We start from the raw sequence: 14,409 nt of genomic DNA on the forward strand, positions 1-14,409 counted from the left end.
TAGCTATCTATACTGCTGATATGAGTATTGAGTCTACTGCTGATATCAATATTGATGATGTAGCTATCTATACTGCTGATATGAGTATTGAGTCTACTGCTGATATCGGCATTGATGAAGTAGCTATCTACTGCTGATATCAGTATTGATGAAGTAGATATCTACTGCCGATATGAGTATTGAGTCTACTGCTGATATCAGTATTGATGAAGTAGATATCTACTGCCGATATGAGTATTGAGTCTACTGCTGATATCAATATTGATGATGTAGCTATCTAATGCCGATATGAGTATTGAGTCTACTGCTGATATCAACATTGATGAAGTAGCTATCTATACTGCTGATATAGAGTATTGAGTCATATGGAAAAGTAGTCTCTTTTGCTCAAATAAAAGGGGTCCCACAGTTAAGCAATGGGAGAAAATTGTCTTTTTTCACTTTCAACTTCAATTATTATAAAGGGAAAGTTTTTTATTTTCTGGCTCACTCTTAATTGTCTTATGTATATATTAAACTTTACTTTCCCCGATTTTCAAGGAAATTGGATGAAAGACCTTGTCGTACAGGAGCACTAAACACCACGAGGTATTCCCAAACTCTCACTCGATTTACGGTAAGTAAATACACTGACATGCACCCGTGTCATTAAAGTAGCATGCTATAGAAAGCCCTCACTTGATAATAGTCAGTCCGATTGACTTGGCTCAAACGGTATTTCCTAGAAATACTTTGCCAGATTCTACTCTCTAAAAGGAATCTGATTGGTTACAAAATGCCATCGTACCGTAGGAAAAACCATACCCTCTTCCGTACAGCCCTGCTTAGTGTGTTGTGTGGTAATGTATGCATTGTGCATTGACCTCGAACGCCTCTGTACACACAGTGTGCACACACTGGAGTCGAGTATAATTTATTTAAAGAGACTTTCATAGGAAAACTTTTCCATATGTGCTGCTGATATAGGTATTGATGAAGTATTGCCGATATGAGTATTGAGTCTACTGCTGATATCAGCATTGATGAAGTACCGGTAGATATCTACTGCCGATATGAGTATTGAGTCTACTGCTGATATCAGCATTGAGCTATCTACTGCTGATATGAGTATTGAGTCTACTGCTGATATCAGTAGGCCTATTGATGAAGTCTACCGAGTCTACCGCTGATCAGCATTGATGAAGTAGCTATCTACTGCTGATATGAGTATTGAGTCTACTGCTGATATCAGTTTTGATGATGTAGCTATCTACTGCCGATATGAGTATTGAGTCTAATGCTGACATCAATATTGATTATGGAGCTATCTATACTGCTGATATGAGTATTGAGTATTGAGTATTGAGTCTATACTGCTAATATCGGTGTTGATGAAGTAGATATCTACTGCCGATATGAGTATTGACTCCACTGCTGATATCAGCATTGATGAAGTAGCTATCTACTGCCGATATTTTTTTAATATTTTTAATATTTTTCTCATCCTGCTCTGGATGAGACGTTGGAGATGTGCTTTGTCCAGGTCAACTTGCTGTCAACTGCGACTGACTTCCAGTGATATCGCAAACACCTGCAACACGACCGTGGAGGCAATTTTCATTCGGTTTTGTTGTTGAAAGTACAAAAAAGGCCTAAAAATCTTAAATCGGGCGGCCAACATTCATATTTCATTTCAAGCCCTCTCCCAATGATGACTGATCTCTTTAAGAGTCATTGTCGCTAAGAGTGTACCGTGGTGATACAAGTGGGTCATGGATTTTTTGATAAAAAATGTGTTGATAGTGTGTTACCTCAAGATACTATTTCCAAATTTTTAGTGTCCTGACAATTTCGGTTTGTGAGATAAAAATGCTTCAAATTTTGAACCAAAAAACCTTACATTCAAAGTGAATGGTAAATTGTTCGCCAACATGATCCCAATGAAATAAAGCGAATTTTGAAACCTTCATTTTATTGTAAAACAAGAATTAGTGTCATCAGATGTTTTTTTTTGTTTAAGCAAGGATAATTTTTTTCCATGTGTTTGGCAAGCAGAGGGTTGCTCCAGGTATTGTGGTCCAACTTGTGTGTAGGTGTGGTTTTCAAAACACATCTCAAAATATGCTTTTTCGTTTTCAATAGGGTTTGGGGAGGGGGTATTCATTTTGTACATGCATGTTAGTGGCGTAGCCGGGGGAGGGGCAACCGCTCGTCATGGCTGTCGGTTCATCGTTCATGTAAGGCCGTCGGTAGACGGAAGGTGTTAGTGAACAAAAATTGGGTTAACAATCAACTATTTTGTACCCAGGGTGACAGAAAAAGGTGAGAATTGTAAAAAAAAATGATATTTTGTATTTTTATGTTGGTACTATTATCCCTTTTTTTTCTTCTTCTTTTTCTTTGTTTGCTCTTCACTTTTTCAAACCATGCAAAATTATTTTTGGGTCAACAACTTCACAACTTCCGTCGGCAAAAAATATTTCCGTCGATACATTTACAAGTTGTGGCCCCGGCTCCAAAATCCTGGCTACGCCATTGATGCATGTGCAGTAGTTGGGTGTGGCAATTGTATTTCTGATCTCTTGTACATTTCATCTCGGTCCCGAGATCTGCTTCACAGAAGTTACTTCAAGAACTCCCCAGCAAAACAACTACATATGGAAGGAGCTTTGTTGTTAATGACCCAAAGATGTCGGATTCCCAACTGATAAACATCAAAACTCAAAACACATCTCGAAATTCGCCTTTTTAAATTCTCCATTGTAAACAGGGCTATTGTCTTCAGTAGATAGCATTGTTTCATTATAGGGCCTGCAATATACTTCTTCAGAATATAGCATTGTTTCAATGAGAGCAAAATGCCAACTGCAGTAGATAGCATTTATTGCCCTCTAAAGAACCAATTTTGATGTTTCAAATAACTATATGCATAAGCATAACTATAAGCATAAAGGATGATGGGACAATTACATGGGTTTCATAGCAACAGGAAAAATTTGGAGGGGTAGCATCTCCCCTTCGTTAAAGCCATATTGTAACATTAAAAGAAATAGAATTATATTTTTTTTGCTACAAAATGTTATGTTTTCCCAGTCGTGCATTAATTTGGCCAAAACAGGCGAGGTCCTGTGAGTGTATTGTCGCCTGTGCAAGCTACTTCATCAAAAACGACTCTGGTCGGTTCTTTTGATGTGTATGTACCAGAGTGTATGTACATACTGTGTTAATGCATTGCGTGCATGTTCAGACTAATATTTCCATCATAATAATTAAACAACATAGTTTCATACGTTTTATTCAACTGCAGCACCTCTTGTTATTTTTTTTGCAAGTTACCGTATTTCCTATATTGGTCAACCCCTTCTATTAAACACCCCCACCATTTGTTCAACCAAGACGTTTAAAAAATGCCGAAATCTCAATTTGTGTAAGTAAGCTTAATACGGTCCACATTGTGATCGGACATGGTCGAAAGCGACATCACAAATCCTGGAAGTGAACTGGTTCAACCTGAAGTCATTGATCTGAAGTTCATATTTTTTTACGAAAAATGACCTCTAATAAACACCCTTTTGGAAAATGCAATGCCCCCGGGTCGTTTAATTGAGGAAATACGGTATATTAGTTTATTCAAGTACATTACAATTGTGCAAAAAATAATTTGAAAAACACTGAGGGCGTCCTCCTCAGCAAGTGTTACAATATGGCTTTAAATGAGGGTTTACCCAAGTGTGAACTTTCAAAACAAAAGAAAGCAAACACACACAAAATTTAAACTTAAATTACTTTATTTATTGCAATTGAATTTAACAACAAACCAAGTCATTTTCATGAAGTGTTCAATTTGTACAACTATGATAATGGGTTGACCTTGAGATAGGCGAAAAACAGATCAATTCACTAAGAAAAAAATTCCTATCTGACCCCCGAAAGCGATCGAGCCATAGCTTCAAGGCCACAGAAAATGGTAACATTATTTTAATATGAAAATAAAAATGAAAAAAAAACAATGTACATTTATACAGAAACCTATTTAAAAATCTGGACTTTTGCTGCTAATTACCAATGGAGGTAGATATTCTTTACTGCACATACTTTTCTAACAATTTAAAACTTAATAAATATTAGGCGGCAAAAACAAGATCCTGTTCTACGGGCTGACAGACTTGCCAATTTAGGGTGGCTTGGTCAGGATTTTTTTTCTGTTAGAGGCTATAAAATGGTCCTAAAATGTTTTTCAAACATATTTTGAAACTTTTCAAAAAATTCATTCAAAATCAATCCACATCAGCCAAAAAACGGCTGCTTTAATTTCATACATATAAAAAAATATATCCTCAAAAGCTCCCAAAATGCAAAATCTGGGTACGCCGAGCCTTTGGAACATATTTTTGTCGCCTTACATCAATCAGTTTTTGAGCATTTACTACTAGACAATGAAATTACTAAAACAGCCAACTATATTTTTAATGCCAAATATACAAGCCTGCATAATTATTAGCAGCATAATTAAAGAGACACTTGATATATCTCATAATAACAAAATGCACTTTACAAATTGAACAAAAATTAAAAATTTGCAGTATTTTTAACCAAAGTTATATCTGATGCAGCACATGACAAGTGAGGACTTTGCAGGTGAGGTCAATTTTGAGTTCAGTATTTCTGCTTTGAAAGCATTTTGCAAGCTTTAAAATGACACCTCATTTGCTAAAATAGATCAAGGCATTCATATTTTATAAGTGAAAAGGCATCCCAAATTCTTACTATTTTCATTTTTTTTTTTATGTTTTTTGCCACAATGTCCTCCCTTTTGATGCATCACATATAAAATGAAGATAAAATGCAATCAATTTTCAAATTACAATGGCAACAAAAGTACTGGATGACCAGCATCCATGCCCTCAGCAGCAGCCTGTATTTATATATCTCAGCAGTATTGTTCACAGAATTGCATGTGAAGTTATTTAATCATGCAAGTTATTCTAATTGCTGAAGGTCGCTCCTTGTGGAGACACACTTGGGTCCTGATGGGACCAGGCTCAAACAAAATGCTCAAGCCAGGCTAAAAAAGCAAATGTTTCCCTGTTCTGATGTGAATATGGTACTTCCATTGTTCCATGGGGATATTGTTCTTGGATGTTTTTGAAGCAGTCCTTGTTTGCTTGGAACATTTGGTAGGTTTTGCTGTGATAGGTGGGTGCATGGTTGAACTAGAGATGGACCAGGCACAACGGATACCAAAACACTGAAAAAGAAAGTAAACAAGCGGTTAACTAAAAGGACATAATATCAAACTCGGTAAACAATAATCTGATCCAAAAAATGTGAATTGTGAATGTTTCAGCAAACACTGTTGCCTTTGTCAATACTTGATGAACACTTGTTCAATCATAATATTATATTATATTAAGACATACACTCTTCAAAGTAATTAAATGATCAAAAAAATTCATTCAATATTTTTAAAATGTTTTAACTGTCATGACAAGACTTTTTACAGTGTTTAGTAGAGCATGGACAAGGCCACATAATATAAAAAAGATACTTGATTAGGTACAAGTATGGTCAAGATAATCTGGATGAAATTTTTGAACCTTTACTTTGAGTTGTGTATTTTGTGTGCAAAATTTCAGTCATGTGGTCACTGTGGATGAGAGAACCCACTAGTTATTTAGGGAATGAACCAACAGTTCTTTGACGTCATTTAAAAGCTTTAAACGACAGTAATTTAGTTAGATCAAAATTCTGATCACCTTGCCTTTGATAAAATATCCTGCTAGGACCGAAAGCTCAGGCCATTATCCAAATTTGAATAAAAACTAGTAAAAATATCAGTCAAAGTTGATTTTCCAGTTTTGAATTGTCAACATTTCACACTTAGTTTTAGGACATCATTGAACTTTTGGTTTGTTCCTTATGTTGATCCAAATGATTTCTACTGTAGCAATTTTTTTTGTGGTTTACTTCTAATACTGTCTGTGGAAATCTTATAAATGATATTTACCTCTGTATGCAAGTATCAACATGGAGGCAAATCCAACTTCCTTGGATATACTTCCTCAGATCATGAAAATACTATAAGAAAATACAGACAAAGCATTTGATAAATTGAAATTATTATGATGACAAAGCATCCATTCCCCGTCAGGGGGCACTCAATCTTTATTTTGGTACTGGTGTGCAATTATGGAGTGCCAAATTTCTGGCAACTTGGAACCAATTTTCAGGCAAATAAAGGTTCCAACATATTTTTTGGTCTGATGAGCTCAAATTTGGCAAAATTAATAGCTTGTGGAGATCGATATAAATGAAAATTAAAGGTTGAATTTAACTCGATTTAGCATCACAATGTCAAAATTGAGCAAGATTTGTTGTGATCAGCTACCATTCAGCATAATTTTATGCAAGTTAAAGCTATTTTTCACTAAACTGCAACTAACTGTAATTTATTTGATTATGAGTGATTTACCATTTTCCCCTTGTGACATACATAGATTTTTAATGAAAATATTACCAAAATTTTTTTTTTTTTAAAGGCCCAAATTGAAGTTGAGAAATAATTAATCCTGGATACAGGCAGAATTGTCCCAAAGAGGACAATTCAATATTGCGTCACTGTAAAAAGAAACATCCAATTTTCTGTTAACTGTACTTACATGGTTCAGGGGCCTAAATTTCATTAATTGAAATCGTTAACGCCAAAACCATCTCATCAAAGCCAGGCATCGATATCTGCAAAATGCAACAATCAAATTTTAAAATATTACACTGATTTTCTAAATCATGTCAGCCCTCTCACCAAGCACACAAAATACAAAGAATGTGACAACACACAGAACATTTACCTTGATCACATGATAACCTCGGAACAATGCACATCACAAAAGGTAACAGAATCGTAGGAATTAATATTAAAGTTATGATGGGTAAAATTATCTAAGAGAGTGATAATAGGGAATCCTTGTTAAGACGTCAGTCAGGGTAAATTCTCGGCATGAAATTTGAGGTTTCAGTGCTCGAGTCACACTGAGGATTCCTGTCGTTTCCCTCCCTATAGTCGTGTTCACATTGTCGGACGACGCCCGCGGAACTTGGTCGGCGCAAGTTGCTAGGAGTAGCGGTAGGTACTGCCAGGAGTAGGTGCAATGTGAACGATGGTCAGCGTAAGTTCCGCCAGGCGTACGTCCGACGATTTACTCCTGACAAAAGTCAGGAGTAGCGAGCTGGGTGTAACTTCCGCCAGGCATAAGTTGCAATGTAAACATAAAATTACGCCTGGCACCCGGAGTAAGTTTGACCTTTTGTTGGTCGGAACTAAGAAATTACATATCGCGTGGTTGATAAAGGTCACAGAAACACCGGAAGTGGTAGCCAATGTTTACGCCGACCAGAAGTGAATACTTGGTGGAATTAGTCTGCATAGTGCTAGGAGTAGGCTAGGTGTGGGCACGCGGCCCGGACACGCGGTAGGAGTAGGGAAAATATTTGTGGAATTTTGATCAATGTTAGCGTAAGTTTACGCCGGGTGTAACTCAAAATGTGAACACGACTTGTATCGTAAAGATTCGCCTAATGGCACTATGGGGTCCCTTGACATAAGTGGAAATTTAGGTACAAGTGCCCTCATGTACAACTTCCCACCAGCAAATAAGGACACAGAACCTTAATTCTTGTTTGAATTTCAGAGGAGGGAGCTCTCTATTATAGGCAAAATATATAATTCTCGATCATGAGAGCCAACTTGGGTACGCACAGATAATTGCGTACCACACTAGACCACACGCTTACAGAGCAAGCACATCTTTTTAGAATTAGCCAATCACGGTCCAAGGTCAAGTGATTGTGTTGTTGCACGAAAAGTATGCCGACGCAGCAATACGCAAAAGGTACAAGAATTACATATTTCGCCTACAGCACATGAAGTTTACCAAAGGAGCCCAAGTGCACCATTAGGCAAAAATTTACGGTATTTACTTATAGGTGATGCTTACCTGGTAATCATTCTGTAAATTCCTAAAATGCCTATCACGGTAACCATGGCACCATTGCCATCCATCCCATGCTTGCTGGACAAATAACCTGCAAGAAGGAAAATAGGTAATTATTATACATTCATAACCTCATTAATAAACGCGATGCGTCTTGATCCAATCATATTTTATTATTTGTGAAAACGCTAACGCAAATTGAGGTCATTAATATCTCACAATTGACCGCAAAATGCGTAATTGTTCCAATGTTGCACACAATTGACTTCTGCGCGCCAGCGACAAATGCCCAACGAACTGCTTGCTGGCCGCTGGCTGCCGTATTTGGATTGCGCGCTACCATATTTGCACAGATTCTGATACGCACTTTTTGTTATTGGTCGTTTTGTTTTAGCCTGATCGATTTTGGGAAAGGGAAGATGTAAGAATTGTTTATTTTACAAACTTTTGAGGAAAATTTTGTGTTATTTTGTTAATTTTAAAGATCAAAGTGACGGTTATGAATGAGGTTAATAACTTTGCATCGGTTATATGTCGGGCATTGTGAAAAATCTAAACATTTTGCTTTGGACCTCAGAATATCGGGATATTCCTCGGTTCCAAAGGCAAAATGCCCTCCAAATAACCGGCGCTTGAGTTATTAACCTCTAATCAGTGATAAATTGTACTCATAATACAAACTATGAATATAAATTAACATTAAAATCCCTGCTGGTGAAATACATTAGGGGCTGTGCAATAATTATCAGCCCCCCCCGGGGGGGTAAATTTCTGAACGGCTCGCCAAAAATCGCTTGCCCCCCCCTGAACATGCCAAATTTTTGGGATCCCAAATTCCAAACTTTAAATGGTCTAGATGTATGTTGAAAATTTGCATATTTAAGCGCTTCCGGCCCGTTTCCCCAAGCCAGTTTAGGGCGTTTTATTAAAAACGCCCCCAGTGAATGCATGCCAAAAATCGCTTGCCCCCCCCCCCCCTCTCGGCTTGCCAAAAATTGCTTCCCCCCCCCTTTCGGCTTGCCAAAAATTTCTTGCCCCCAATTTTATCCTCCCCAGGGCTCATAATTATTGCACAGCCCCTTATTAGTAACATTTTAAAATAGATTTGATTGTACATGCGTTGCATGAAGTGCACTTTCAATTTTCTGAAAATGCTTTCCAATATAGTGTTGCAGTTGCTTTCTCATAAGATTCAAATTTGAAATAGAACAAGTATTCATAATCCCACATTTGACGCTGCATTAGCAGAGCCTGGGTTTAAGGTGGATGGATCATAGAAAAATTTTCAGGGTAAAATTATCCAAGAGAGTGGTAAGAAAGAGTCCTTTTAGGGCAAATTAATGAAATTTGGGGTTTGTAAGTGCTGTAAGTACTTACCTGGTAGTGGTGTCCTGTCCGGTGACCCAGTGGGTTGAGTTGAAGGCATAGATGTTAAATGATTCGTCCTGAGGGCTCATCCTGAAGTATGTGGCCAATCCAACTACTTTTCTTGAATGGTACAGCTCATCACTATTACTGCTCAATGACATTGATGATACATAGGCAGTCGGTAACTAAACTTCACTGATTTAGCAAATCCATGACCTAACAGAATAAAATCACTTACAAGCAAAAAAAAGTGTCAGTAAAAATGCAATGAAAACGGGAAGAGAATGCTCCAATCGCCAAGCATTAGACCCCCTTTCTGAAGACAAACAAAAGACAATCCAGGCAAGCATAACATGAAAACAACACTCATACTGCTCACCTTGTTTGAACTAAATGCTTCTCATGAGTAGGTTCTATGTACTGATGCAAAAATGCAGGTTGGTACCTCTAACCTAACCCCAACCCTGGCCCTAATCCTAGTTCTAACCCTCCCCTACCTCTAACCCTAGCCCTGACCCCACATCTAACCCCATGATCCCTTGGCCCTAAACCTATCTCTAACCCTAGCCTAACTAGATACCAGACACTGAACTCCCGCTCAATAAATAGATCTACTCACTTCAGTATTTCTTACAAGCATGATGAACAGCAAGGATAGTATCAACGCATAATGCAGGCTGAAAAGGCTCAGGAAGTCGACATGGGAGTGGGCTTCATACTCAGCAATTCAAGTAAAATGCTCCTCATATCCTCCTTCACTTCCTCATCCTCCTTCACTCCTCATCCTCCTTCACTTCCTCATCCTCCTTCACTCTTCATCCTCCTCCACTCCTCTTCATCCTTCTCCTCATCAGGGACAACACAAACACATACAAAAACATACAGAAAGCAAAATACTGACCATTTATTGCCTCCTCTTCTTTCCTAACTCCAATTCCCATCTCCACAAAGCCATCTGAAACACAGAAAAAAACCAGAATAGAAATGTTAGTACATAAAATAATACAGCTATGCGCACCCTCTCCCCCCTGCCACTTCCCTATACCCTGCACTTGAACACAACATGAACAAAACAAGATAGACACAAACACAAAGCATACATAAAAACATGACATGAAACAAAACACATAAACATAAAACAGACAAAGACCACAAAGTGCACAAACAAGACAAGAAAGACAAACATACACATAGACAGTACAGACAAACACAGGGAGGAAGCCAGCTCGATCTCAGTAGCCACCCCAAGATCGATGAAGGCGGGAGGAAACCAGCTAAATCTGGGGGGCCACCCGAGACATGCAAGCTGGGAGGAAGCCGGCTCAATCTATCTCGGGAGCCACCGAGACCGTTAAGCCAGCTAGATCTTGGGAGTCACCCTCGGATGGGGAGACACCCCGGGATGGGGAAGGGCACCTTCGCCGGCAGTACTGTCTTGGTGATATACAATAGCATTTGTACTGTACAATTGGTTGCAATGGGCTATTCCAGATGAATTCCGCACACCCCCTATGGAAGAAACTTCTGGAATTAGGGGTCAAATTGACAACCGAATTCACCCCTCAGCAAAACCCATGGAAGACACAACCGAATTTGTACAATTTACAAATTTACCTGCTGGAATTTTGCTATATCAATTTAGACACATCCAAAAGTAGGGGTGAAATAGACAGCCAGAATTCACCCCTCAGCAAAACCCGATGGAAGACACAACCGGAATTTGTACAATTTACAAATTATTCTACAGTCCAATCGGCCGGACAGGAATTTATGTCTGCAAGAGAGGTCAGAGACAAACAAGACACATAGAATCAGGAAGGAGTTAGGAAGCGCGGCAGGAAATACATGACAATGAAACAGAACAAACATGAGCACATAATTAAAAGCTTATTCAAGATTTTTTTCAATTTTTAAGATTCTGACTGCAAAATAGCAAATCAATTACTTACCAAACTCTAGTTAAATTTGCTTTAATTTAAAATCCATTTTCTGTGCCATTTATGTTTTTACATACTTGGAACCCTTCACTATTGTCCCCAAGTGGTCGCCTCCTGTCTTATAGTACCTTTTCGATCACCATTGTCATCCATCTTCTGAAATGTTAAGTTTAAAGTGTCAAATTTCCTCAAATTCCTGTCGTTTCCTTCCCTTTATTAATGCAGTGGCAACACTTTGCTTTGACACATCTCTGACACAAATTTATCAACTTGCTAACTTAATATAAAATTGATCACAAAATAAAATCATTTATAAATCTTTTGTTGTTACAATACTTATCTGGTAACCATTATCCTCTAAAATTTGGTGGAAGATGCCTATCATGGTATTATGCTTGTTTCACCAATAACCTGCAAGATGGAAAATGTGTATTGTTATAGGTTTGTGATAGGTTGTATGGGGGGGGGGGGGGTCAAACAAAATACCTGGTACATCAAAACTACAAATATAATTTTTAAAACATTAAAATACCTGCTGAGGAAATACATAGTTATTAGCATTTTAAAACACAATTTCATTGCACATGAGTTGTAATTTTCCAAAATAGCACCATTGCTTTCTCATCAAATTCAGAAACTATGTTGATGAGGGGTGGGAAGATACATTTTTCATGTTCAAAAACTTTTTAAAACTTTTTTTGAACTCTTATTGTAGGTGCAAAACAATTCTACAAATAAAGGACAATAATAATGATACTAAAACTATTCATGTGCAGTAAAATTGTACCCATGCTATTGATGTAAAAGATGTGGAATGTTTTGTCATTTTATGAAGTAAAATTATCAAGAAAGAGTCCTTTTTCGGGCAAATTCAAGAAATTTGGGGTTTTGTCAGTGCTGTAAGTTACCTACCTGGTAGTGGTGTCCTGTCTTTTACGGTGACCCAGTGGGTTAGATGTTAAGTGATTCGTCCTAAGTGCTCATCCTGAAGTATGTGGCCATTCCAACTACTTTTCTTGAATGGTCCTGGTTAGTGGTCTTTGCTGTTCAGCTCATCACTGTTTGTTTCTCGTTCATTGACATTGATGAAACATAGGCACTAGGCAGTCGGTAACTAAACTTCACTGATTTAGCAAATCCATGACCTAACAGAATAAAATCACTTACAAGCAAAAAAAAGTGTCAGTAAAAATGCAATGAAAACGGGAAGAGAATGCTCCAATCACCAAGCATTAGACCCACTTTCTGAGGACAAACAAAAGACAATCCAGGCAAGCATAACATGAAAACAACACTCATACTGCTCACCTTGTTTGAACTAAATGCTTCTCATGAGTAGGTTCTATGTACTGATGCAAAAATGCAGGCTGGTACCTCTAACCTAACCCCAACCCTGGCCCTAATCCTAGTTCTAACCCTCCCCTACCTCTAACCCTAGCCCTAACCCCACATCTAACCCCATCCCTTGGCCCTAAACCTATCTCTAACCCTAGCCTAACTAGATACCAGACACTGAACTCCGTTCAATAAATAGATCTACTCACTTCAGTATTTCTTACAAGCATGATGAACAGCAAGATTATTCCTGACACATTTTGCAGGCTGTAAAGGCTCAGGAAGTCGACATGGAGTGGGCTTCATACTCAGCAATTCAAGTAAAATGCTCCTCATATCCTCCTTCACTTCCTCATCCTCCTTCACTCCTCATCCTCCTTCACTTCCTCATCCTCCTTCACTCTTCATCCTCCTCCACTCCTCTTCTTCCTTCTCCTCATCAGGGACAACACAAACACATACAAAAACATACAGAAAGCAAAATACTGACCATTTATTGCCTCCTCTTCTTTCCTAACTCCAATTCCCATCTCCACAAAGCCATCTGAAACACAGAAAAAACCAGAATAGAAATGTTAGTACATAAAATAATACAGCTATGCGCCCCCTCTCCCCCCTGCCACTTCCCTATACCCTGCACTTGAACACAACATGAACAAAACAAGATATAGACACAAACACAAAGCATACATAAAAACATGACATGAAACAAAACACATAAACATAAAACAGACAAAGACCACAAAGTGCACAAACAAGACAAGAAAGACAAACATACACATAGACAGTACAGACAAACACAGGAGGAAGCCAGCTCGATCTCAGGAGCCACCCCAAGATCGATGAAGGCGGGAGGAAACCAGCTAAATCTCGGGAGCCACCCGAGACATGCAAGCTGGGAGGGAGGAAGCCGGCTCAATCTATCTCGGGAGCCACCCGAGACCGTTAAGCCGGCTAGATCTTGGGGAGTCACCCTCGGATGGGGAGACACCCCGGGATGGGGAAGGGGCACCTTTCGCCGGCAGTACTGTCTTGGTGATATACAATAGCATTTGTACTGTACAATTGGTTGCAATTCTACAGTTCAATCGGCCGGACAGGAATTTATGTTTGCAAGAGAGGTCAGAGACATACAAGACACATGGCCTTCTTTTCCTTGTTCTTGTCTTCAAATCTTTTCTCTCTTCTCTTTCCATACAGGCCAGCATGCTTATATAGGCTTTTTAGCCTGGCTTGAGCATTTTGTTTGAGCCTGGTCCCATCAGGACCCAAGCGTGTCTCCACAAAGATCGACCATTTAAACAAACAAACAAACATAGAATCAAGAAGGCCTTAGGAAGCAGGAAACACATGACAATGAAACAAAACAAACATGAGCACATAATTAAAAGCTTATTCAAGATTTTTTTTCAATTTCTAGATTTTGACAGAAATTACTTACCAAACTCTAGTTAAATTTGCTTTATTTAAAATCCACTTGCTGTGCCATTTAAGTTTTTACATACTTGGAACCCTTCACTATTGTCCCAAAGTGGTCAACACCTGTCATATAGTACCATTATATTGTCATCCATTCCATAACTGATATATTAAACTGCAAGCACTGATCTTCTGAAATGTAAAGTTTAAAGTGTCAAATCATTATTGAAATTATACATTTTGAACAACAAATATTATCAATCCAAGTTATGCAAGAACCCCTCAAGTCGTAATAACCAGTGGCTCAGGAACCGGGGGTCTCAATAATTTTGGTGAGGGGCCCAAGTAGCTAGGACCCCTCCCCCAATAATCTGAGGATA

General features: G+C 38.4%; 1 protein-coding gene across 2 annotated transcripts; it reads right to left on the bottom strand.

The window, feature by feature from the left end:
• Window positions 1-3,190: 3,190 nt before the first annotated feature.
• LOC140160501 (uncharacterized) lies at window positions 3,191-9,936 on the bottom strand. 2 transcript variants are annotated; one of them, XR_011859987.1, is made up of 5 exons: window positions 9,348-9,933; window positions 7,974-8,061; window positions 6,639-6,714; window positions 5,987-6,057; window positions 3,191-5,227 (listed from the first exon to the last, which is right to left on the bottom strand). XR_011859987.1 is itself a non-coding variant. In XM_072183734.1 (3 exons), exons 1-3 carry the CDS (start codon window positions 9,497-9,499, stop codon window positions 5,045-5,047), a joined length of 423 nt encoding a protein of 140 aa, XP_072039835.1. In that variant the 5' UTR covers window positions 9,500-9,936; the 3' UTR covers window positions 3,191-5,044. The 2 variants fall into 2 exon arrangements, 1 of the variants encoding a protein (XP_072039835.1); XM_072183734.1 differs by lacking the exons at window positions 5,987-6,057; window positions 6,639-6,714 and having other exon boundaries at window positions 9,348-9,936.
• Between the last annotated feature and the right edge of the window lie 4,473 nt (window positions 9,937-14,409).

Source organism: Amphiura filiformis, chromosome 9 (assembly GCF_039555335.1).
Source record: "Amphiura filiformis chromosome 9, Afil_fr2py, whole genome shotgun sequence".
NCBI lineage: Eukaryota > Metazoa > Echinodermata > Ophiuroidea > Amphilepidida > Amphiuridae > Amphiura > Amphiura filiformis.